The 26,421-nt window shown below is 29.1% G+C and overlaps 4 protein-coding genes across 17 annotated transcripts; 2 read left to right on the top strand and 2 right to left on the bottom strand.

Annotated features, from left to right (window-relative positions):
* Window positions 1–1,182: 1,182 nt before the first annotated feature.
* On the bottom strand, window positions 1,183–6,018 carry LOC105192174 (uncharacterized). 2 transcript variants are annotated; one of them, XM_011156119.3, is made up of 7 exons: window positions 5,880–6,018; window positions 4,914–5,306; window positions 4,220–4,602; window positions 3,987–4,077; window positions 3,385–3,817; window positions 2,941–3,218; window positions 1,184–2,736 (listed from the first exon to the last, which is right to left on the bottom strand). In XM_011156119.3, exons 1-7 carry the CDS (start codon window positions 5,926–5,928, stop codon window positions 1,808–1,810), a joined length of 2,556 nt encoding a protein of 851 aa, XP_011154421.1. In that variant the 5' UTR covers window positions 5,929–6,018; the 3' UTR covers window positions 1,184–1,807. The 2 variants fall into 2 exon arrangements, with proteins under 2 accessions (XP_011154420.1, XP_011154421.1); XM_011156118.3 differs by having other exon boundaries at window positions 1,183–3,218.
* Window positions 6,019–6,624: 606 nt separating this feature from the next.
* Window positions 6,625–12,187, top strand: Rrp1 (Recombination repair protein 1). Of its 7 annotated transcripts, none has more exons than XM_011156112.3 (9): window positions 7,827–8,001; window positions 8,110–8,386; window positions 8,495–8,684; window positions 10,292–10,600; window positions 10,684–10,810; window positions 10,875–11,018; window positions 11,184–11,327; window positions 11,435–11,615; window positions 11,818–12,187. In XM_011156112.3, the coding sequence occupies exons 2-9, from the start codon at window positions 8,274–8,276 to the stop codon at window positions 11,933–11,935; spliced, it is 1,326 nt and encodes a 441-aa protein (XP_011154414.1). In that variant the 5' UTR covers window positions 7,827–8,001; window positions 8,110–8,273; the 3' UTR covers window positions 11,936–12,187. The 7 variants fall into 7 exon arrangements, with proteins under 7 accessions (XP_011154416.1, XP_011154414.1, XP_019701138.1 ...); XM_019845579.2 differs by lacking the exons at window positions 7,827–8,001; window positions 8,110–8,386 and adding exons at window positions 8,850–8,975; window positions 9,260–9,410 and having other exon boundaries at window positions 8,518–8,684; XM_011156114.3 differs by lacking the exons at window positions 7,827–8,001; window positions 8,110–8,386; window positions 8,495–8,684 and adding exons at window positions 6,625–6,777; window positions 7,127–7,182.
* A 722-nt stretch (window positions 12,188–12,909) lies between these two features.
* LOC105192172 (uncharacterized) lies at window positions 12,910–13,846 on the top strand. Its single transcript, XM_011156110.3, has 2 exons — window positions 12,910–13,160; window positions 13,551–13,846. The coding sequence occupies exons 1-2, from the start codon at window positions 13,043–13,045 to the stop codon at window positions 13,772–13,774; spliced, it is 342 nt and encodes a 113-aa protein (XP_011154412.1). The 5' UTR covers window positions 12,910–13,042; the 3' UTR covers window positions 13,775–13,846.
* Window positions 13,847–17,216: 3,370 nt separating this feature from the next.
* LOC105192170 (transmembrane protein 268) lies at window positions 17,217–25,954 on the bottom strand. 7 transcript variants are annotated; one of them, XM_011156105.3, is made up of 7 exons: window positions 25,461–25,663; window positions 24,217–24,815; window positions 23,595–23,975; window positions 23,206–23,376; window positions 20,434–20,629; window positions 18,221–18,299; window positions 17,265–17,435 (listed from the first exon to the last, which is right to left on the bottom strand). In XM_011156105.3, exons 2-6 carry the CDS (start codon window positions 24,811–24,813, stop codon window positions 18,241–18,243), a joined length of 1,404 nt encoding a protein of 467 aa, XP_011154407.1. In that variant the 5' UTR covers window positions 24,814–24,815; window positions 25,461–25,663; the 3' UTR covers window positions 17,265–17,435; window positions 18,221–18,240. The 7 variants fall into 7 exon arrangements, with proteins under 7 accessions (XP_025159444.1, XP_011154411.1, XP_019701132.1 ...); XM_025303659.1 differs by lacking the exons at window positions 18,221–18,299; window positions 25,461–25,663 and adding an exon at window positions 25,670–25,954 and having other exon boundaries at window positions 17,217–17,435; XM_011156109.3 differs by lacking the exon at window positions 18,221–18,299 and having other exon boundaries at window positions 17,217–17,435.
* Between the last annotated feature and the right edge of the window lie 467 nt (window positions 25,955–26,421).

Raw genomic sequence — 26,421 nt, 5'->3', positions numbered from 1 at the left:
TATATTTGTACACACAATTAAACAATTTGTATTGATGTTACAAAAAATTATAAAGACAACGTTATACTATAAATGCAACAAAGTTACATATATATGGTATGTGCCATATTTTGTTTTAATGCATCTTATGAACGTTGCAAATTAATTTTATCGACCATTTGTATATGTACATTGTAAATGCGATATTATAGAGAATAGATTTATATTTTATATATATTAAAATGAATATTAAAATGAATATGAATGAAAAAAAACATCTAGAAACTCGTAAATGAAATGGAAAGTATACTACTCGTCGAAAGTCTATGACTTATATTTCCATATCGAATAAAAATCGAATTTACAAAAACATATAGATTTCCGACAGCTTAAACTCAAAAAATGAATAAATCTATAATTGAAAAAAATGCAAGGAAGCTGCGACATTCTGCGGTACGCATTGTACATTTCGCATGGAAAAGTCCATGTTACTTAATATAAAAATCTGTTAAACAATTAAATTTTTTCCTTGAATCAAATGTGATCACAGTAATTTATAAATATCTTTATCTTTAAACATTTCTAAACATAATTTGTTCATTTAAATAAAATAAAATGTAATTGTTTGGAAAATCTATAATTGTGTTGTTACATTTTAAGCAATTTATTTGTAGTAATATCTAATATATACGTAATATTAAACGGAAAACTAAATTTTCTTGGAAGACTTAAATGTATAAGAATTTATTGAGAATTCTTATAATTGTTTATAGATTCCTTTTTTATATATTTCGAATTATTTTGACAAGTGTTAGTTTTAAATATTGTTTCTTCCGATATATATTTTCCCAGAAAAATAGTATTGTAATTTCTTCGTTTCTATAACTTTATAATTTTGAGATAGCAAACATAAGAATTGAGTACTCTCAATCTAACCAATTGTTATGAAAATATAGCAGTATATTTATAATATTCATATATAACCTAACTCTACCAATGAAATTAAAACATTTCATGAAAAATGTAGTAAAAAATTATTTTGATTTACGAACTAAATTAAAAATATGTGTTTGACATATGAAATGTGTTTTCTTCGATTTGGCACGTTAATATTGTATCTTTTTAATTGCTGATATCTAAAAATAACAGAAGAGAGTACTTCTTATAATAAATAAATGAAACTGCTAATAAATTTAAATAATTTGCTTTTTGGACATGCCAGGAATGAAATTATAGATTATAAAACATACTTCTAAATAATTCCTTGTTAAATATACTTCTAACAGAAAGCCAAATAAATTCAAATAATTGATTTTGTACAAGTTTAATCGCATCGCATAATAATTGGGAATAATATATTTTTAAAAGTTGTTAAAATAAGTTCTTGTATGTAGTAAAATGAATAAATGCCTTCAATAACAGTTTTCACTACTCACAGGAACAGCATTATACGTGATACGTTATATAAGAACATATTGTTATTACAGTTCATTTAATTTTCCTGAATTTAGTTATATCTTGTAATTAATCTTGTAACGGAAAAATATAATGAGATAACTAACTTAACTTCTTTCCTCTTTAAATATTATATTTACACAAGAGAGAACGTGGTATTATTTTCTTGACATTATTTTTTTCTTTTAGTATTACTATAAATGTTATAGTGTGTACTTAATAGTATTTTAATCGGTCAATTATACCTCTGCCAATATATTGCTATGTTAGTATAAAATATATCCCATAATGTGACCAGATGTTAACTAACGTTTCAAACTTTTTTGAGTATGCTGTACAATTATTATTGTTACTTACACTTGTGTCTTGCACCCTATCTGTCTGTACCTTTGACGGTGATATTACCTTTGTCAATTTGCAGAATTCCGTTTTGCAAACTGTCGTTGGATACGAGCAAAATCGCATTTTGTTTGTCAGATTGCTCTATATTGATTGCTCGTATGTCGCCATTTAAAACTTTAATTTGCTTGCAGTTATCTATCTTTCCTTTAAATTGATTGTGCTGATCGCGATACAAGTTGATTTGATGCAACGGTATGTTTATGCATTTATTTTGTGCAACGATATCGTCCAATGTTCCAGCATGAAGATATAAGTACTGATTATTTTCTCGTTTTCTGGTTTCTTCCTTTACTGCAACGAAACTTTTCGAAGAAACATTTAACTCTTCTATGTTTAACGTTTTGGTCGCGACAGATTCAAATTCGCTTACATGTTCATCTTGCTGCAATATCATATTTTGGTTTTGCGGAGCAATCTCTTCAACTGTATTGACTGTTTGTAAAATACTAACATTTGCATTTGCGATATGTGCAGGTTGCAAATAAATTTCATTTTTTACACACTCTTTATTCTCGATATTGAAACAATTGGCATATTTGTCAGACCTTTCATTCACAGTTTCGTTTTGTGCGATAATAACTCGTGTGTTAAAATTTTCATTGTCCATCTGATCATTTTTGTTGACATTTGTAGCCTTATCTATTTTTAAATGTATATACGTTGTAGATTCTTCTTGCGTGTCATTGTCATATATTATGTTATGGTAACTAACTTGTTCTTTCGAGGATTCTGTTTCTACTACTTGTTGCGTTATGTTTTCATCTTCTTCTCTTCCCGAAACTTCATTGTTACAATTTGCTTCAGTGTACGATTGTATCACTTCATTGCAATCGTAAACTTTATCACGATCTTCATAATTATGCTGATAAGCGACGTGATTTTCCTCATTGTTAGCAGTTTCTAAATAATCGTAAAAAGGATTTTTCAGTTGTAGCAGATCATTTTGTACGTCGTTTATATATTCCATCTTAATATTGCTATCATGTCTCTCAGAATACCTACAATCTACAGCTATTTCAGTCTCTGTACCGTCAGTCTTATTTAATTGAGATTCCGTACAAATCTCAAAATTTTCAATACATTTGTCAACAACCTGTATCGTACTTTTCGTTCCCCAATTCCGGTTAATGTCGTCAATGTTCTCTTTCAAGACATATTCTTCTACAATTTGCGCTTCATTGTGCTGATTATTAAAATTCACGATCGCGCTGGGCACATTATTGATGTTCGTTGTGGTTTCTGGGACACAGTCCTTTCTTCTTCGATTTGTCCGAATCTTTTGAAAGTCTTCATCAGGAAGATGCAAGAGTTCACCGGTAGTCGTAAGAATTTTGCCATGCCGCGTTTTCAAATGACGTTTGTAAGTGTTTCTTGTTTTAAACCTGATAGAACATATAACGTAATATATTAAGATCGTATATTTATCGATAATCAACTATCGTTTTGTAATTTTTAATTACAATTTCAATCTATTTATATAAAATAAAGCCAATTTTGATTAGTTATTTTTTATATATTTCATTTGCAAAAAACGCAAAATATTTCTACCGTTGCCCGCAATCGTCGCATCCAAAAGGCGCTTCGCCGGTGTGTCTACGCTGATGTTCCTTGAAGTGAGATGGATGTCTGAATTTTTTCCCGCAATCTGTGCATGTGAAGCGTGTTTGATTCTGATGAATCAACATATGGTACTTCAAGCTATGCCTCCTCGTGAAAACAGCTCTGCATATTCGACATTCGTATGGTTTTATTCCAGCGTGACTACGATAATGGGACACTAAAGTCGTAGGCGCTGTGAAAGTGCGAGGCGGATCACAAATCCGACATTGAAGATTGCTCCCTGTAGGATTGCCTTTCTTTTTAATACGTTCCATATACGCTAGTGCCATTTCCCTCTCTTCCTTGCTCGTACCAATAAATTTGGCTTTTCCTTTCGGCTTAGTCGTTGTAGATGCTTCTATATTTTTAATTCGACTTTCGTCTGACCATGATAAATTTATACATATGAACATTATTTAATAATCTATAGTATATTTCTACGATAAAAAATACAACAGACCATAATATTATTAGCTCAATTTGCTATCTAAAATTATAATACCATCTAAATACTAGATAGTTGTGCAGACTTGGTAAACAAAAAGAATTACCTTGACATTTTGCATTTTCAGATAATTTCTGATTAACATGAGAATATTCTTCCATATGCACACTATCAGTGCCAACTACCATCAATACAATCTGAAAAGAAATATATTTATAAAATCAATATTGCGTAACATATGTCTAAATATTTTTACAACTTTTTTCCTATATTTATTTTAAAAGAAGACAGTGAATATATGTAAATATAATCGAATTTGACTAGCAGATCAATACTAACATTTTCTTCTCTTGCTGTATTTTCAAGAACGTTATTAAGAGATGACATCCCTTTTCTGCTGGATATTTTATCATCTAAACGTTCAAAATAACTATGATCCCCAAGAACCTTATAATCCATTTGCTCAGAATTCTTTAAGTCAGAATTGTGCATCTCCTTATTTTCTGGCTTCTGAAAACATTTCTGCTTTTCGATCTCTTTAATATTAATATCATGTAGAAGTATCTTGCGTAAATAATTTGTTGATTTCTCCAATATCACATCTTTGTTTTCTTTATTCAATGTTTCTTGGGGTTTCTTTGTCTGTTGTATCCGACTTTTCTTATTCTGCAGATTAGTTTTTAAATTCTTATGATTTATACCCCTTGCTGTGAATGTATCATCTACAAAAGCATAAAGAAAAGAATATTTTTACAAATCTTGAATACAACATAATTCACCAAATATAAGAAATACCAAAACTTTATCATTTTTATGTTATTTACAAATATTTTTTATTAATTTGGAATTTAATTGCAGAAATTTTAAAAGTAAAAATTTTAAAACCATGAAAGAAAACATCTGTCAGATTCTTGCTATGAGAAAACTAAACTGATAAACAAGTATATAAATGAAGAAAATAGGAATTGTACTAGGAACACAAAAATTAGGAATAGGAATTAGAATAGGAATAAAATTTAAAATATATACATACAGGCCTCTTTGTCTCTTTTGAAATATTCCAAATGTTCTTCTAAATGATTCTTAATGGATGTCCTTGCTTTTACTTCGCTTGCGAAACTAGTATATTTCTGTTGGCATCCAGGCACTAATGCACAAGTATAAGAATAAAGTCTTTTCAGCTCATCACTTGTAAAAATAGTAAATTGTTTAACAAGATGAGAAACAGGCATAGATAAAAGTTGAGGTACAGTGAAGTGTGATTCTTTCCGTTTCATACTAGTTGTTTTAGGTTTGCATTGACATTCATGATTTACATTTGATGCTAGCAATGAATTAATACGCTTCTTTTCCGAATGTAGAGTTTGAGATGCAACTTCAGCAAGCATATCCAGCAATGCTGATGGACTGTCTCTTCCTACAGTATCTATAACAATATTCAGAATGATTAATATTTCTGAATTCCATCACTCTTATATATACATTCTTGATTTATCAACTACTTATTAATTATAAAGTAGTTTGATTCTTAAATAAAGAAATATTTTAATATATAACATTTTTACAAAATTTAATATCAAGTTTAACAAAACATAAAGTAAAACTTTAATTTTCTTTGTCAAACACAAATTTTTATTTTTATTTTATTTATTAGAAAAATATTTGAATTTCTTTTCAACAAACATATAAAAATGATTTTACTTCATCTATCAATAACCAAAATATTTTTGGATGTTAACATTTTTGTATCATTAACAAAATTATAATTATAACGACAACCAATTTATTATCATCATTTATCATGGAGAATCGATATGACTCTCTAATTGTCCTGCATATAAAGTTGTTTAGTTTAATAGCAGACGCCACATAAGGACGCCCAGCAGACGGTTTTTCAATTTACTGTCTGTTGATGTAATGTACGCGCGGTTTTCCCATCTGAACAATAGCGATTCGATGATAATATATTTAAAAATCAACGAAATCAAAAAGAGATTACCTCCATTGTACAAATTCGACGCATGTTGAAGATTTGTTTTGGTGTTCATGATGGCATTCGCGTTCGCGGCGTACCTACATGCCTCCGTCTTCTACGAACAACAGGTTCCCCGTTTGTCGGCCGAATCTTCTTTCTTGTCAACGTCACATTGCTACCACCATATGAATGCAAAGGAGGCTCCAATTATAAAGCCCATTCTATATTATTCCCAAGTCGCAAGGTCGCAAGTAAATTGCCCAATCACAGTCGATAATTCTTCGATTGAAGGAAGAATGATCGATCGTGATTGGTCAATTTGCTTGCAACCATGCAACCTACAATTACACCTATATTCATAGTCAGGCCTTATATTTAAGACTTCCTCAAGTTTATCTTCAGATGGTCTGTAACCAATAAAATAATCCGTGCAGCATCTAAAGATGGATATAAGGAAGCCTCAAATATAAGGCTTGACTATGAATACGGGTATTAATGTAGAATAGACTCAAGAAATATTTTTCCCTATGTGATGCGACTTCTTATTGGATATTGAATCTTTGGAGATCTATTGGAGATTGAATACGTTCTAAAACTCATCAAAACGAAGTGTTGTAACCGTTATATCTACAGTGGCTGCGTTCCGATATTCACTGTCAGCACTGAAAATCTATAGTATACGTGACGTAAACTATGTATTTTCAGTACTGGCAGTGAATATCGGAACGCAGCCAGTATATAAGTGGCACTAAATTTAAAGTCGCAGTCAACATGTGTAGACAAAGTTCGTCGACTATCTAATGCGGCTTCTTGCGATTACGTATATGAGTATAGAATTGTTTTAATTTATAAAAGAATTATCTTTAACATCATAAAATAACGAGCTAGTACTGTTTCATCTTCAATTGAGAAGAGTGAATTTGTAAGTTAAAAATATCTGAAAACTGCTAGTAAACTAAATTAAATATACTTAGGCTATGTTATTACCAGTTGAAAATAAATAATTAAAGTTCTTTTTTATGTATAAAAATTATAAATTATAAATATGTGATGTTTGTAAATTTCTTGGTCAGGTTAAATATTTGTTTAATGTTTATTGTTTTACATATTTAGATCATATATGTTTAATATATTTAAGAATGTTAATTATATTTGTTTATTAGATTTAAAAATAACAAATATTTTAGATTTTCAAAAATTATAAAATCATGTAAAAATATTTACAATTTGCTGTTACTTCAAGCGAATATATATTTCTTATATTCTTATAGCATCTGCTTTTCACAAGAACTTTAATATGCCACCAAAGCGTGCTGCAAAAGCAAAGGTATGAACATATATATGTATATATATTGTTGTAATGTATATATATGTTTTTTTTCAGCTGTAAGTGTAACAAACTGTGACAATTAGAACTCGTGCTATATTAAAGATTAGACATTTTTCAATCGAATTTTCAGTCCATCAAAGTTTACTTTTGCCAGCAGTGATATTGTTTTTAAATCAATTCTGAGTGGGACACAATAAGTTTTTTTTCTACATGTTTTTTTTCTACATATTTTCGACATGTTCTCTTGTATTATTTTAATACAAAGAAAATTGCAGCTAAAGCACATTGAATATTAATGGAAACTTATGGTAACTCTGCTTATGGTGACTGTTCCATCAGAAACAATATGTAGAGATTGGTTTTGATGATTCAAAAGTGATTTTGATGCAAAAGACAAGGAAGAGGTTAGCAGAAAAAGTTTGAAGATGCCAAACTGCAAGCATTATTAGATTAAAATCAGTCTCAGTCAAGAAATTGCTGAGGCACTGAATGTTGCAGTCTCTACAGTTTTTTATCATTTACACGTAATGGGAAAAATTCAAAAGAAAGAAAAATGGATGGGCAATATATAATATATTAAAAGATTTGAGTCTTGTATGTAAAATATACAAAAGATATTAACTATAATATTGTTAGAATCTTTAATTTAACAAGTATGGTATTATTTGGATAAATATGAGGGAGATAGGTTCCCTCACTGATTTTCCTGAAACTGGAATATTGCATATTTGAATGCGCAAAACAAATCTGAAAGTTAAAAGTGTCGCTTTTAAGTGAAATAAGAGTTATGAGATGCTGAAAAGTGATAGTTTTGAGGTTAGGAAATCTGTCATACGACGACAAGAACATGATCTGTAGTTATATACGCGTACGAAAAGCGCGAGTTTAAAATGTATGTATGTATTAAATTTTCGCCTTGTACAGGATGACCAGTGGGAATGTATTGAAACTAAACTGTTATATATTCTCTACTCGATTTTGGCAACTGTCTTACTGATTAGCAATTTAGCTACCGGCGACTCATCAATTTCATTTGAACCGTCGTACAGACCGATTTGCAATGAATGCGCTAAGCATCAAAGAAAAAAATGTTTCTCATTGAGTGCTTCTACAGTAGAGGAAAAAACTATATTAAGGCGTATCGAGGATTTCGTAGCAAATATGGGTCTAAAAAAGTTGCAAGCGAAACTATACTCAAAAGGTATGTTTTCGATACTTTGTACTCACGCTCCCCTTTCCTGAAATCATGCTATAATCCTAATGCTGATTATGTGAGATTTTATTTTTATTTTTCGATATTTTTTCGCAGGATTATTAATAATTTTATTAAGTATGGCACTTTGAACGATCGTAGACATGATTTACCCGGCCCATCTCGTACCGTTACAACAGACAAAACAATTGATAACGTTAGAACATATTTTGACGAAAATACAAATACTTCAATTCGGAAAGCTGCTCAAGCTTTAGATTTAAAGCGAGAAACTCACCGAAAGATTGTAAGAGAATTTGTCATTAAAATATGCATATAACTGCATACATATTAGGTATTTCGATTAATTTCCGTTGTTTTTTTGCTTGAAAAACGCATCTCAGTTACAAAATGAATTGATTAATTAATGCGGGTGGTTGGCCTAGGTATACCCATGATTTTTTGCATGTAGGATTGTCATAATGGATCTACTTTTCATCACCGGCAACAATCCAGTATAAAAATTATTTTTCTGTCACAATCAGAGCAGTGGCGATGGATACATGGTTCAGCATGTTTACTTCAGTTAGTTCATGTGGTATCTATTTTCCCTTCTTTTGAATTTTTCCTATAAATAGTCAGAAACTATCGAAATTGCAACATTTAGTGTTACAGCCAATTCCAGGAGTGTTTGAAATTGATTTTGGTCCAATAATGCTTGCAGTTCAGCATCTTCAAACTTTTTTGGGTAACCTGGACATTCCTTGTCTTTTACATCAAAATCACCACTTTTGAATCGTCGAAATCAATTTCTACATGTTGTTTCTGATGGAGCAGAGTCACCATAAATTTCCACTAATAGTCGATGTGTTTTAATTGCAGTTTTCTTTGTATTAAACTAATGGAAGAGAATACGCCGAAAAGCAACTTATCGTGTTCCATTCAGAATTGATTTAAAAACAATATCACTGCTCGCAAAAGTAAACCTTGATGGACTGAATTCTATTGAAAAATGTTTAATCTTTAATATAGCGTGAGTTTCAGCTATCACAATTCACTACATTTGCAGCTGAAGCCATCTAAATGCGAACAGCGGAAATTAACTGTAACACGTAATATATAAAGTCTAAGATTATTAGAATTAGATTGGGACTAAAATTGAATTTAACATATACAGTCTGTTCCACAAGAGCATACGGCTCCACATTTTATTAATAGATGGCGCACAGATGTTAATTTCAGTTTTTTCGATTCTCTGAACAGTTCGGAAAAATGCTTTGAGATGATATGGGTAATGTGACTTGTTTTGTCTGTAACACAACAGAATAAACACAATGAGTGTTGCGTATACAAGTCGTTTTGAAACAGTGTTTCTTTGCACACATCCGAAAGGACCGAAAATGTCATATGCAGCTGCTGGCCGCTACATGAAAAAGTCAGAGGGGTTCGTTAGAAAGTGGGTGAAACGTTATAACGAAACAAAAAGTGTTGATGACCTGCCGGAACGTGGCACCCAGCGCTCAACGACGAAAAAGGACGACAAAGCTATCATCAAGATATTTGAGAAGAATCCTGGGTGTTCGTTACGGCGAGCGAAGAATCTTTTATTGAAGAAGGATGTAGAAGTGAGCCTTAATACTATTAGGCTTGATTCCGAATACGGCTGGCGGCCGTATTCGGAGAAACAGCCAGTACGCTTTTGTGGAACAGACTATATATATGTAGCAATGTAAGATGTTATTCCAAATTTTCAGGCAAATTAGTGAGGGAGCCCGTTTCCTTCACATTTATCATTATTTGTAATAATCTGTAATACACACGCACACACACACACACACACACACACACACACACACACACACACACACATATATATATATGAAAAAGTTTTATATTAATTCTTTTTCAAATTAGGCTAATTCGTCTAGAGCTAAGCCTGAAAAGAAAACAAATATGAAGGAATCTTCAAGAAAGAAGCGAGGAAATGATACAGATGATGAACCTGCTCCCAAGAAAGCAAAAAATGAACCAAAGGAATCTAAGAAAACAAATAATGAAACCAAATCTACTACGAAGAAAGCAAAGGATGAACCCAAACAAAATAAGATTGATACAAATTTGGATGAGATAGATTTTGAATGTATGAAGCCAAACGTGGAAGGAAAAGAATACAACTTGAAAATTTGCACTTGGAATGTTTCTGGAATCAGAGCTGTTATTAAAGTATGTTAATTTGTCTTAACTAATATACTAAACTTATAATAACTTCGTCCATAGCGTTATTTAAATAATTTGTTTTTACTCAGAAAAATGGATTAGATTACATTGCCAAAGAAGATGCAGATATAATAGCTTTGCAAGAAACAAAATGTGGCAAAGACAAAATGCCAGATGAAATCAAATTATCAGGATATCATCATTATTTTCTTGATAGTAAGATATATTTAAAAATTTGTGTTATAAGAATAATTTCATTGATAGATACATTTTTTAACAGGTAAACAGTCAGGGTACTGTGGAGTTGCTTTGTTCTGCAAGGAAAAGCCAGTTTCTGTGAAATATGGTTTAAATAACTCTAACTTTGATAGTGAAGGTAGAATAATTGCTGCTGAATTTCCAGAATTTTTCATGGTTAATGTTTGTAAGTATTATATATTAATAAATAACTTAAGATAATGTATTATATTGATACTATTCTATAGTCTATGGAAAGTTTATTCTACATATTTCTTAGAATTTAATGTTAATTTAATATAAAAATATATTTATATTTTGGAGAAATATAATAAAAAAATATGTGTAATAGATGTACCAAATGCTGGGCAAAAACTAGTAACGCTGCCGAAACGATTGGAATGGAATAAGATATTTAAGAAATATATTGAAGAATTGGATCAAAAGAAACCTGTTATCATATGTGGTGATATGAATGTTGCTCATCAAGAAATAGGTAATATTATTACATCAATTTTAATTTTATATTTTTAGATTTTTATTATTTGGTATAAAACGATAATAATTACAAAATAAATAATAACTTGTAATTATCTTTTCTAGATTTAAAAAATCCAAAAACAAATACTAAAAATGCTGGATTCACCAAAGAGGAACGAGACGGTATGACTGACTTTTTGGCTGCTGGATTTATAGATACATTCAGGTTATTATATCCTGATAAGGAAGGTGCATATACATTTTGGTCATATTTTGCCAATGCGCGTAATAAAGATATTGGATGGTAAGTGTTATTTTTATTAAAACTGTTATATAGATCATAAATAAAAGTTGATTAAATTTTCTTGTAATATTATATTACCGATTTATATAGTTTTGTAGTTATAAGTTTATTTTTATGTATGCGCGCGTGTGCACAAAACACACATGTATATTGGTGCATTAAAAATAGTTCTAACCATTTATATATCATTTTTTATATACAGGCGACTTGACTATTTCTTGGCATCAGAAAGAATCAAGAATAAAATATGCGATAATATCATAAGAAAGCAAGTTTATGGCAGTGATCATTGCCCTGTAATACTTTATGCCAATTTATAATAAAAGTTGGATTACATTTTTGTGATGCATAGAAATGTCACAATAAAAACTCTTTTCAAATGAATAGAGATATTAATATGCGAACAAGTAATTACATTCTTTATTACATATAGATATTTGAAACATATTCTTTGATATTGTATAGGATGTTCTACTAAATATATCTGTCTTATAATTTAATTTCAATCAGGTAAAACAAACTTAGTGTACTTATTTTATATCTTGTAACGTAATAAATATTTTACTAAAAGTCTGATCACAGTTGTGTTTTAGATTTTTATTTCCCACCTGGATCTACTGTTATAGCTATAATATTAATATATTAGTATATTGTAACGTTTTTACTTAACAATTAGCAATATTGCACATTTATAATATAATGAACATTTATTTTTAAATCATTCGTTTAAAAATCTATATTAGAAAAAAGGGATAAATTGTACTTTGTAAATTAAGAAGAAATTTATCTTATATATATAAATATATATATTTATAGAAAATTTATTAGAACAATAAACTCACGATACAACTCAATAACAAGTCAGTCGCTTCTTATTCCTCAAGTAGTGTAACTCAATGATTCAATAACTATGTGACTCAAAAGATGTCAGTCGGACATTAAATGAGAAACGACTATCTAATTTTCAATCTCATTTATTGAAGCATGCATGAGCAGATATTTATACTAAAATAATCGAATTAAAATCTTCTACACATATGTAAATTAAAGAAAAATATTTACAAATTTGTATGGTATAAATGTCATTTGTCTATAGTTTTTCAAACAAACCTTATCACAAATTTTAACATTGTTATTTTTTAATGTACGTATATATTTAGTATAATTCTATAAAAATTATTAGACTTTATATTCAAAAATATATTCGTGAATTAAGAACTTCAAATTAAAAATAAAATGCTTTTTTACCATCATTTTAGTGGAAATTACAGATTTGATCTTGATTGATTTTTCCTTATTGTTCAAAATATATCCAACATGTAGTTGAATCTTATTACTTGGCAGAACCTAACCTATAGTAGCAATAGTCGAAATTGGGAAAGGCAAACAAAAATATCTCTGTGCGTGTATTATTATTAGTGCACACAATGATGTTTAGTAATAAAAAGAACAGTTTACCTCCAAGACCACTTTTGCCAAATCAAGAACATATGTTGGAGGATCTTAATAATACTGTCGTGGACGACGTAGCGTTCAAAATCATAAGTAAATATGTGATACTTCTTGGATTAAAAAAATCTAAAATTTATCAATAAATTTGTTAAGTTTATATTTAGAGAGATGCAATATATAAAGATTGTGCAGTCTAATTTAATTATATATTGTTTTAAAAGTTTTTCTTTAAAGACTTTAGCATGATATCTTAGATTGGATGCTATTCTTATTAGAAAAAAATATTCAAATATTAACTACTTACACTCAATTAATTGAATTTACTCTCAAATATGGGTATGTATACTAAAATTTGATATACCCATATTTGAAAGAAAAGTTGAACAATTGAGTGTAAACAGTTAATATTTGAGTATTTTTTTCCGTAAATATATTTTTTAGTACAAATATCATTGAGTTATATCCTCATTAATATAATTTCAGATAATTTATGTATAAAGGAATCTTATGGCCTCTCAAGTATTTATAATTCTGATGACATATATAAAAAAGTCAAATCCTATTTAAATACCAAACAACAATTGAGACAATTGGAATTTACTCTGAAGAAAGAAGAACAGCAATTGCAAGCAGATAATGAGGAAATCAGGAGATTAGCAGATGATATTAGAAAGCAGGCCGAAGCTGCTTTAATAACATATGAATAATGAGAGTATAATAACATTGGTATTATATTAAATATTGATTTATATTTTTAAAGTCATTATACATATAAAGATCGTGTAAAATTATTATTATTGAGTTTTTATTAATATATTTTATTATTCACAAAACTATTGAACATTCAGAGTTAGTGGAATCATTAAATATATCCATAAGTGAATATATTAATTAATGTAAATAAATTTCTGTGTTATCTTTGTCTCATATGATTGAAGGAACACTCAATAATATTTTACGTATAGAAGGTATTAAATAATATACATATAGTGGCGTGCAAAAGTTTTGAGCCATAGTGTCTTTTTAAGATCCATGACAATATATTGATGTGCTCTAAAAATTAATTATATAAAATAATTGACATAACATTCTTACAAATGATAGTACAGTTACAAAATTTTGAAATTACATAGTTTCTATTTATTTAGTCATATAATATTTACATGTGTTCAAAAGTATTATTGAGCAGTATTCTTGTTGTGACTTTATGAGCCCGGTTTGTTTACGTTTCTTATGAAACTTCTTCGTAAATATTTACTTTAACTAAGATTCAGTCTATTGTCTACCGCAATGCCGAAACATACAAGCCTTCAGTTACGCGAAGCCGTGATTAATCTTTCTCAACAAGGAAAGGTTTCTCGCGAAATTGCTAATTGCTTATTAATTGATAAAAGTACCGTAAATAGGATTATTGCTAAATATAAATTGATGAACTCTCTAACTGATAAACCACGAAATGGTAGACCTCGCAAAACTACAAAGCGCGTCGATAAAATGATTAAAAGAAAGTCGATAGCAGATGTTAGAAAAACTACCATGGATATTTCTCGAGAATTACGAGAAGAAAATCTTTCTGATGTTAGTCGAAGTACAATATCTCGACGTCTAAAGGAAGTAGGACTTTTAGGACGCGCTGGTGTAAAAAAAACCATTAATTAGTGCAAAAAATAAGAAAGCTCGATTAGATTTTGCAAGGAAATTTGAACATTGGACTGAAGTTATTTGGCGAAAAGTACTTTTCTCTGACGAGTCAAAGTTTCAGTTATTCGGAAGTGACGGTAGAAAGTATATATATGATATCCAACAGGCACAAGATATAACTCAAGATATCAAATTCCTACCGTAAAACATAGTGGAGGTAACGTGATGATTTGGGGATTATTTTCTTATAATGGGGTTGGTCCATTGGTTGAGATCACGGGTACTATGGACGCTATAATGTATCGAGATATATTGACACAGCATATGCTGCCATATGCAACTCGAAACATGCCACATGATTGAATTTTCCAAGATAACGATCCCAAACATTCATCAAAACTAATAAAAGAATTTTTCATCATGAAAAAAATGCGAGTTCTTGACTGGCCTTCGCAATCGCCGGACTTGAATCCTATTGAGCATTTGTGGCAAGAACTCAAACTACGTACAGGAAATAAGAAACACTCCAATAAAGCTGAATTGTAGCAAGATTTGCAAACTCAATGGCAAAATTTACCTCAAGATCGCATTTCTAATTTAATAGCATCAATACCTCGTCGTTGTGCTGCAGTGATTGCTTCTAAAGGCATGGCAACAAAGTATTAAGTTTAAAAAAACGTAGACAACATTTTCTGTTATTATTTTTCAATAATATATTTTCCTTATGCATAAGAATACTTTTTGGCGCAATACTTTTGCACTGTTCGTAATAAGACATTGTATAAAAATAAAGTATTTAGAATTATTAAAAGTTTGTAAAGTTTATATAATTGTAGGATAAATAAATACATTTTGTTTATATATATATATGTGTAAAGTTTTTAGTGCTCATTATGAAATGAATATATAATAATAATTGTATGGCTCAAAACTTTTGCACGCCATTATATATATATTTAATGACAAAATAAGTTTTGTTTGATAATTCTTTTCTATTTTCAACATTGATATGTTGGTGTACCAAATGGCTGATACACGAATTATTTAATGATACAGAACATTTTATAAAGTTATCTCAACAAAATTTATGACAAGGCACAATAACAACTTAATGTCTAATACTACTTATTGAAGTATATCATTACATGTTTATAATTGATCACATTTATCAGGGCAAAAGATGTATGCTATAAAAATGGAATGGTTTTTTGTGTTGCTTTGTGTAAAAACTTACAAATTACTTATTTTAGCAGCAATTAGAGTAGCTCAGTTAATGACTAATTATCTTGACTTAATTACCTTAATTATTCAAAGAGTCAAAGAGAAGTTAGAAATTCTTTTAAATAAATATTATATTATGACAATTGGACAATAAAAATTATAATAATTGTATATATTTAATCTATTTTTCTTAGTTTATTTTACATTATCAGAAAATTGTTTTCCCAAAATCTGAATTTATGCATAGATTCGAAAAATTTGTATATCATGAATAATTTTCTATAACTCTTTGAATAAGTATGTTAAGTGCCACTTGTTTAAGTGGCTTTTTTACATGTAATTGTACCATATACAATAAAAATACATCTATATTATTGTTAACGATACTTATACTTGAATACTCGTCTCGAATACTTGAAGTCGCGCGTAATTATTTTAGAGAATTATTTTATCTCTACAAACTACTTGCGTTTTATAGACTGCTTGCATTCAGATTGAATAAGGTTTCTAACAATTTAATAGATAATAATCTATAATAAATCATTTCTCTTCCTCTCTCTCATATCTCTCTACTTGTGCGACATGTCAAAAATTGCTAATTAACTGGATCAACGACCATGTGTATATATACATATATATATATATGTGTGTGTATATATATAATTATGTAATTGTGTGTATATATGTGTATATATATATGTGTGTGTGTGTGTGTGTGTGTGTGTGTGTGTGTGTGTGTGTGTGTGTGTACATACATACCATCATTAATCAAATTAATTAACAACTTTTTACATATCACATATGTAGAGAGAGAAAAAGAGAGAGAGAGAGAGGGGGAGATTATTTATTATATATATATATATATATACACACACATACATACATACATACATACATACATACATACATACATACATACATACATACATACATACATACATACATATACACGTGCGCATGTGTGTCCTTTCAGATATCCTTAAAGAAAAAGAATATATAATTTATATATATTTAAAATATTATATAAATAATATATATATGTATAAAAATTATATACTTAAAAAAAATATATATTTTTCTTACTGTGCGTATATATGCGTGTGTATAATATTATAAAATCTTATAATATAATTTTTGCTTAAACAAACGGTCTAAAAATGAAATATAGTGTACAAGAACGGAAGATTTGTGATACAAGTAAATACTATAGAAGTTGCTTTATAAACTATATATATATATATATATACATACATATATATATATATATATATATGTATATAAAGGCGAACTATTATAAATATTATTACATTTTTTACATGTAATAGTATTTTTGTTGTGATATATAGCTCGTTTTTCTACAGGTAAATTTAAATCTAAATGCAAACTGATACTATTACACAACCATTAAAGGCAAAAGCTATTTCTAATTGGATGCACTTGGTACCATATCAAATCGAACTACAGGTTCATTAAAGTAGGCACACCATGTGAAACCTGGTGGGTATCCTGAAAAGTCATGTCATTCTGTTAGTATATAATAATAATGGTAATCAGAAATATTAATATAATAATACATTCTACCACATAATTTACACATTACACAGTTTATGCAAAGTGTACTAATACACTTATATATATAAATTAGTAAATATATAATATAAACACCTAAAAAATCGCCTTTTCTATATAATATTCTAATATATAATATTCTCTTTTTTTTTTAATTGAAAAAAGAGAATTTTTCGAATAATGTCAGCATAAAATTACAGCAAACTGTTTGTCTAATAAAAACTTTAATTCATAAACAATATTTACATAAAATCATGTTTTTCCAATATAGCAAATTTCAATAAGTTTAAAATATTTTGTTTTTCTCAAGCGTTATTAAATGCACAGACAGCCACAAGCATACTAGGCAGTAGAAATATTATTTATAATTGCACAATAATTACAAAATTAATCAAATAATGATGGTAAGATTTTTCTACTGATATACGAAAGATATATGAATTCATGATTAACAAATTAGACATATAATTATGCAAGAAGAAATTAGCTATTATTACAAAGTGAAAGTTAATCCTTCCATGCCTCTCTGTGTTAGATACAACCAAGTCTAATAATCTATAAAGTTCAAAAACTATATTTAGTCGACATATGCCTTCAATTCTGAAATATAACCAACTTAATACAAAGTTTCGTATGTATATTTATGATTTTATTCATAATGTTATAATTATTTCCATTTTCTTATGAATTTGTTTTATAAGGCATTGTAGGCATATACTTACATGATATTAAAGATTATTTTTTATGTGCTGATAATATGCGGATGAGGTAATATACCGAGACTCATCATCTTCCGTCCAGCTGCATGCAAGTAATCCCTCAAAATTAGTATGTTAGTTACATATTGACACGTACTACACAAGAGTTAATACGAAGTTTGAGATTCTATAAGCTATAAAAAGAAAAAATAACATTCAACGTTCAATTGTGGTTTTACTGTCTCACATAAAAACGATATGATAAAAACTAGACATATGTAATATATCTTTATTCCATAACATTTTTAACAATTATATAAAAATGTTTTACATTTTGTATATAAAAATCGTCGGTTCTCTATACAATTACAGTTTCTTTCTTTTTTTGTAGTAAGGATGGAATAAGTATTCTGTGAACATAGTATATATAAAAGTATATATGTTACACATATATTAACTACAGCACTTATATCTATGCCAATTTTTTAGGACGGACATAACGGATATGTAATTTCAAAGTCTCGTATAATATTGATTACATTTAAAATCATTAACAGTGATGTTCATATTGTATCGCTAATTGTTTTTAACAATATCTTATAACATAGTTTAATGTATTATTCCATATAACACTTCCGATAATACCTCCATTACGATAACACTTGTACGATTGCACAAAGAAAATAAACCATATATATATATACTGCTCTCAATTTCTTCGGCTTCTAAGTAAAATTCAGATGCTCTTCTCAAATATGCGCAATTAATAGTTAGTTATTGTCTTTTTAGATGCTACTTCTCTTATTTAAAAACAAATGCACATATAGTAAGAATTTATAATATCCAAATTATAAATATATAGTACAATAGTGTGTGTAATATATTCTCTGTCTAGAGAGAGAGTATATATATATCTCTCCCTTCTCAATTGTAGTTCTGTTAAGAATCATATTTTGTATATTCATGAACATTCAAAAACATGATAAAAACTAAAATACGTTTGTTTAATTCAGAAATAGCAATAATATAGATATGAATGGTATATTGAAGGTACCATTCTTTATCTAGTTATACTATTACTCCTTAAATGGGAGAAACAGATAAATCCTGATAATAATAATATATCTAAGTGATATATATACTATATTGATAACATTTAAATAATATTAATTAATTAATTCAAATTGTATAAATTTAAAAAAAAGGAAACAAATATTATATATATCTCCCAAAATGGTGAACAATCTCATTTATTTTAAACTGATATATATTTTGAAAAATGTTTTAATATTGTCACACATTCTAAGTTGAATTAGTGATTCAAATGTATAATTTCAGCAATGTTTCTTCTCTATTTTATATGCATTTGTATGGCCTCAAAAGTGTAGTAAAATATTTAACATGAAATGATGGTGATATGGTGAATATGATAACACATATTACTTAAAAAATTCATTAATATCTAAATCATTGCAATATGAAAAAAATGTTTCAGAATATTATAATCGATAAATGAAACTAAATATAACTGATAATGTACGAATATATACATAATACATAAAAAGCAGTCATATATATGAGATTACAAAGAAAAAAAAGTATATTGTAAGAAATATACCTCTATGCTGTATTGAAGATCTTGTGTTAAATGCATCATGAATATATTAATTTTTCAATATATTGCCAGTTAGCACATGGAATGTAAATAATATAATACAGTTTAAATTTATAATAATCATTTTATAACAAAATATTCTTCTCAGGAGAAAATTTGTATATTTTATTAATAAAAATATTGATAGTAGCAAGATTATTTCGTTTTGTTACATTTCTGATAAGTTTCAGTAAGATTTCCCATTATTAACTTTTTTTGCATATCTACGATCATTACATTCTATAGCGAATCTACTATACAACAATAAAATACATTAGTATAAATATTGAAAATGTAAGTAGATAGCTAGCTTTAAACTATATCACCATAATCGTTCATTACGTTAAAAAATTATAATTTAAAAAAATGTGCTTATTAAATAAGCCATTATATAATACATGATAATTTGAACACACAATATTAAGTCAATCGAAAGCATCAGGAACATGTAGTTTTCATTTGAATTTCTATCATAAGAGACTCTATAGGTAGTTTTCTGATATATTATATTAAGAAAATTCCATTGGCAGTCACCTAGAGGTGAAATCTGGCATTATAAAGAATTTTCGTAACGTCAACTTGCCTCTGGGCTTGTGTTTGAGATGGTCCTCAATAAATTGACAAGGGCAACGGGCGGAGACACAATGGCGCGGTGGAACAGACAGACCTGTGACACCTCTGTCGCGTTCCTGTGAGTCTATAACCAGATCAAGTCTGCGACGCACAAAGTGACGTGCCCAACGAGACGCATACCTCAGCAACAGCAACTCCGCCCGTTCCTGTCAACACACACCATCATTCAATAGCTCCCATAGGCTTGACGTGACAATGATAAGTGTATCTCTTTAAAAACAGCCGCGGTAAACAAAAGATATCTCAGATATCTCATAACTTACATCGACTATAAAAATTACCTAATTGTGTGATTTATGAAATTAATGTATGTGTGTGTGATTCTATGAATAATACATATATATATACATACGTATATATGTGTATATATATATATATATATATATCTAGTGTTCTTTAATGAAATTGTGTAATAACGGAGATATAATGGCTATTAATTATACTATTATTATATTATTAAAAAATTATATGTAGCATGTTTATAAAATATGTATCATATTTAAAAAGCATATGTTCACCATTTTAGAAGTAAATTTATCTTCTATAATATTCTTTATATAATTCTATAATAATATATTTGTGCGATTAAGTTCATAATTAAGTATAATAGTAAAATCCTGAAAAATTTTTTAATACACGAAAACTTAATAAGAGAATTTTCCGCACACATGCGTATTAGATCTGTAAAAATTGGTTCCTATTGTCCTTTATTTTTATTTCGAAAAAAAATAAGGCTTCTTTCTTTTTACTGGAATGTAAAAACAGATCATGAAATATTATCATATTTAGACTATCTCTAGACTATTAAGTAACTGGGCCATATTAAGATTTAATACTAAATTGAAATTTATTTTAGCAATAAATGTGGAATGTGATCAAATATGAGCGGCAACTTGAAATTGAAAAATTAGTTCAATAAGTTCTATTATAAAATATTAAAATTGATATTTAGTGAGTAATCTAATTCTGATGTTACAAGTACAAATTTTTCATTTGCATCTTTTTTATCATATCAATAGAGATTATAAGACACATAATTAAGGCATATTTGTATCATGTTTATAGTATAGGAAGTTAAAGTTAGCAAAATAATAATATATCACTTATACATAGGTGTGTATACATACACATCATAGTATGCATAGTATATATTATATCAAATTTAACTTCCGCTTGTAATTAAAAGCATTTGTCACGTCATATAATTATTCCTAAGCAAAATATTAAGTACATTTAAGACAGTTAAACATTAAACAAATAAATGTAAATGATATAAGATTTATAAACATAATTTTTAAGAAATTATAATAAGAAACAATAATCAAGATATTAAAAAGCAATTACGTTATATATTACATTAATATGCTTTCCAGTATATTGAAAAGCTTCTACCACGATACATAGTTTGAATGTGTAAAATATTTAAAACATTTTTAACGTAACAAAAATTAATTTAAACAAATATGTTTTTTTATAAGCTGCTAAATTGTATAATGTGCGATTTGACTATGTATATGTATTTAATATTAAAAAATGGCCACTTTTTTAGATATAATTACATTCAATTTTCTAAACTATGTATAATAATATAAATTATAATAAGATAAAAATAGACAGTTGTTTTTTTAAAGCTGCTTTTTAAAATGTTCAACATCAAAACTTATATTCGAAAGTGCAAAGATCTCTTTTTTATACTTTATAAAATTCTATATATTGTCCCATTTATTATTTAGAGTAAATTAGGAATAAGTTTCTGTACGTTGCCGTAACAACAATAAAGTAAGCATTATTGTATAACTTCTGTTACAAATGTATACAACTGTAAGAATCTTCTCTTCTCTCTTCTCTTTCTTTTATATAAATTTTATATTATTTTTTATGTAAACTTTTCTTTGAGATATGAAATGCCCTTTTTTAAATGCCTCTATCTCTCAGAAAACTACTCCATCTAGGACAAAAATCTCGGCCCTGAACGCGTGGCTTATTACGTAACCATTCCTCTATATATTGACATGGACACAGTGCGGACGCTAAGTGACGAGGTGAAGAAGGGTTTCCACCCTCCTCGTCAACTGTCCAATCCAAACGTCGACGTAAGTAATCCTTCGCCCAACGTTGTACATAACGGCAGAATACTTGTTCGTTCTTACCCTGGTAGATTGTAATATAATGCATAATAAATGTTTAATACAACTTATTGCAATCGGTAACGACAAATTTAGCAGATCGATAGCAAATCGATCGATTTTATAGCAAAAAAACTTTGAATGTTATAAAAGTCAGAGTGCACTGCGAATTACAATTAGTAAGCGGCATACAAGAATATTTTTTTATCTATAACATTGTATTCTAAACAAGGTTTTGAGTATAGATCTACAGGAATAAAAGTTTATGCTTTGCATGAAAAAAAAAAGGCTAATCATCGAAATTGTAACTGGTAAACTGATGAAAAAACTGGTATGAATCTATTATTTTGTATTATTTTGCATGTTTATAACAGCGAAATAACGCTTCGTTTCTATCTCCTCAACATCTCAACCAAAATAATATATATATATACACACATCCAAATCTCAAATATATTAAAAATGAATTATAAATTGAATTAAAAGAGAAAATTAGAGAATAAGCGAAATATAATAAAGAAAAAGAACTTGAAACTTTTAAACATATAGAATATATAACGAGATAATAAAGAAAACAATTAAGCAACAGTTTATACCTGTTTACGAGATATTCTCGTAGTGGTGCTGCCTTGTATAACAATATCACTGTCATCAATGTCCATACGTTGCTGTAATTCTCGTTGTCGGCTTAATTCATTCGCATCGTCACTATTGCCGATCACTCTACCTTCCCGTTCTTCTCTTTCGATTACTTCTTGTAGTTTTTTCTGTCGTAAATTAAATCATTAATTATTTTCGTACGTATGAGTGTACATAATTATACAATTGTCAAATTTATTTTTGATAATATAGCAACAATATTGACGTATAATTCTTTGACTCGTTAAATATTACTATTTAAGAAAAGAAAAAGAAATTGAATAGTACCGATTAAAATTAAGACTCAGATAAAAGATACAACCAAGAATATATAGCTATTACTTACAACACAGTCAGCAGTATCAAAGTATATAAAACACAGATTAACTTTGTGGCATGAGATCTTCCCTCTGTCATCCAATCCAAGTAATATTTTATGTCTCAATAAATGTTTGTTAACTTGAGCCATACATTTTTCAAGATTGTGATTGAGCTTTATCTTAATGAACATACAAACAAATATTGCAGCTGCATTCAAAATCAACCACATGACACCAAGTCCAAATAAGGTAAGACCAGTCACTCCAGAGAATAGTAGACCAAGTAACACAACAAAGGCGGTGAATATCCAAAGAACAAGAATCCTCTTGTAGCAGACGTTATACATGTTAAAACGTACATCATTCACAAGTAACTCCATTATGTGAACATAATCTTCCACTGTAAGCTGCAATATATGTCTATTATATTAGAATATTGATCATTTAGTTTCTTTAAAATATATAAGAAATAATGAAATTAAAGCAAGATATTTTTATTTTGCAAGTATTTAAATCCATTATTCCTAATTTTATAACTTGAGCATCAACTAAACTTTGTGAATTATTTTTAAGAGAGAACAGTATATTGTTAAATGTGATATTAAGATACATGTTAAAATGTAATATGATTGAATATATATTACATACTGTTAGCCCTTGTGCCATTAATTCTTCTGGTACTAACTCTGGTCTAAATCTAGCTGGAGTAATCCATGGCCATCTAGTATTCACTGGTAAGAGGGTAACAATGGTATCACCATTGGCAAAACCCTGTCTAATATTTCCAATAGATGTACTGATAACATTACTTGATGTACTTCTACCATTTGATGTATCCCTTAGATCAATAGTTTTTAAAGAAGCACTTTTGGCTTCCGTTGCTCTAACATCAGATGGTAATTTAAGATCAGGAGTATCGGACGTGATGGAACGGCTTAAACCTGATCTATCTAAATTAATCTGGACGGATTCAGTTGCTATCACAGCACCTCTATACTCATTAGTTTTCTTATCATTAATATCAGGTTGTTCAATACTTTTACTAATTTTGTCAACTTGCACTGTTACTGACTCAGGTTGTATTACAGCTGGTGTACTATTGTTGGTTTTTCTCTCTGTGTCAGTAGTTTCCTTTGGACCTGGCTCCTCTTCAAACTGGACCCAATTTTTTGTTTTTATAACTACATCAGAAGGATTAGCTGCTGCTGCTGCTGCCGCACTATCAATTGTATCTTCGGAATTCATTACTACAATAACAATAAACAAGTCAAAGATGTTATATTGATTTATATCAAAACATAGAAAAGACAGTATTGCATTATATAAGTTTCTCTGCCAATTTCTAGCAAATAATAATTAATGACGAAACATATTTTGATATTTAATGATAAATTACACGAGACGCAGTCCTGTGAAAACCATCTCAATTCGTATATTTATACTTTTCTGATCTTCAATTAGCTTATTATCCACACTTAACTCGGCAATGGTATTCATCGTAACCGGATACACGATATTACATATATGCCCATTTGTTCGCTTAAAAGCAGGGAGTGTCCGGACATGGAATCGAGAGCGCGAGGATGTCATCGACATTGCCACCGCAAAGTGCCTCGATGCAAAGACATATCGAGAATTTCATGCATCTAATGATCTAGATCGATTGATACATGAGGAGACCGAGTTAGTGTCGTTCCACGATGGCAACGCGCGAAATGCGGGAACTTCGTGGATTGCCGAGTGACGACGAATTGACGCGCGTCTGCGTGTGATTCGGATTTTTATTAAGCGCGCCTAAATAGATACCAACAGCGACGATAACAATGATTAGGGCGAGATTGGCGCGACGAAAAAATCGATAAGAAAAGCCATCGAATTGTTCTCTCACATACCTGCTGCGATACAGTGCGTCTCATGCCCACGAGTCCGAAAGGTGTGCAATGTACGAAATCAAGGTATACGACATGGGACACGGCGGGTAGAGGTGGGACACGTTGAGGTGGGGTCGAGAGTCGTGTACAACGAAGGCAGGCACGAACGTATACACGTATGTATGCACAATCAGGTGTATTAATGTTGTCCGGCGTGTCTACACACTCACATAAAGATCTGCATCACACGACCTATCAATTCTTCCTGCTCTTTCACAAAACGAAACGACTAAATCGTACCGTTGACCATGCAAATGAGGAAACATGTTTCTTGGATATTATCTGCAGAATTTTAACGGGGCCGAGTGCAAGCGCACTGGACAATATTAATACACTCGATTGCGCATACCGCACATATCGGTCGTGTACACACCTGTGCGTGCACATACAGTCACGTACGTGACTGTGCGCCATAACTTATTTATTACAAGCGCAATACGTCTCTTTGCAAATTAGATAAAGATCAAGTCGATCGCGTATATCTATATAGATCGTGATGACAGTTTTTAATTGGTTATTTAATTCAAGAAAAATCTGTACACAAGAGACCTGGGATAAACTCGAGCAAAATCGATTTTACCCGTTTATTATTTATAATTTATACTTGATTACATACATGTATATGTATATACATAGGTATGCTAAGTATATATCAGACATTCTAATCATATTTGCGATAATAGGTCCGTTCTTTTTTGAAGAACTTCAGAACTGGTGCATTATATATATATATATATATATATATATTACATATATTACACATTACCTATTTAAAAAAAATTAAAGATTTATCTCTCGAAATCATGGTAAAATAAGCTATAACTACAACAAAAAAGACAGTAATGAGATAGTTTTAAAAGCATTTTAAAGATTGAAAAATCTCTGGTAGGATGGAAGAATTTAGATATAAATATTAAAAAAA

Source organism: Harpegnathos saltator, unplaced genomic scaffold (genome assembly GCF_003227715.2).
Source record: "Harpegnathos saltator strain DR-91 unplaced genomic scaffold, Hsal_v8.6 scaffold56, whole genome shotgun sequence".
Lineage (NCBI taxonomy): Eukaryota > Metazoa > Arthropoda > Insecta > Hymenoptera > Formicidae > Harpegnathos > Harpegnathos saltator.
This window is presented reverse-complemented; position numbering and strand designations above follow the sequence as displayed.

Bases quoted from the DNA above. Each gene is read 5' to 3' on its own strand.
- LOC105192170 (XM_025303659.1), bottom strand. From the start codon at position 24,813: ATGAATTCCGAAGATACAATTGATAGTGCGGCAGCAGCAGCAGCAGCT. The intron at 23,377-23,594 runs GTAAGTAATAGC...AATTTACGACAG, and splicing joins TTGATACTGCTGACTGTGTT to AAAAAACTACAAGAAGTAAT. The intron at 17,436-20,433 runs GCAAGTTGACGT...ATGACTTTTCAG, and splicing joins TCTCAAACACAAGCCCAGAG to GATACCCACCAGGTTTCACA.
- Rrp1 (XM_011156112.3), top strand. From the start codon at position 8,274: ATGTTTCTCATTGAGTGCTTCTACAGTAGAGGAAAAAACTATATTAAG. The intron at 10,601-10,683 runs GTATGTTAATTT...GTTTTTACTCAG, and splicing joins GAATCAGAGCTGTTATTAAA to AAAAATGGATTAGATTACAT. The intron at 11,328-11,434 runs GTAATATTATTA...TATCTTTTCTAG, and splicing joins TGTTGCTCATCAAGAAATAG to ATTTAAAAAATCCAAAAACA.
- LOC105192172 (XM_011156110.3), top strand. From the start codon at position 13,043: ATGATGTTTAGTAATAAAAAGAACAGTTTACCTCCAAGACCACTTTTG. The intron at 13,161-13,550 runs GTAAATATGTGA...ATATAATTTCAG, and splicing joins CGTAGCGTTCAAAATCATAA to ATAATTTATGTATAAAGGAA.
- LOC105192174 (XM_011156118.3), bottom strand. From the start codon at position 5,928: ATGAACACCAAAACAAATCTTCAACATGCGTCGAATTTGTACAATGGA. The intron at 5,307-5,879 runs GTAATCTCTTTT...ATATTGTTATAG, and splicing joins GTCGAATTTGTACAATGGAG to ATACTGTAGGAAGAGACAGT. The intron at 3,818-3,986 runs GTAATTCTTTTT...TATCATGGTCAG, and splicing joins TGAAAATGCAAAATGTCAAG to ACGAAAGTCGAATTAAAAAT.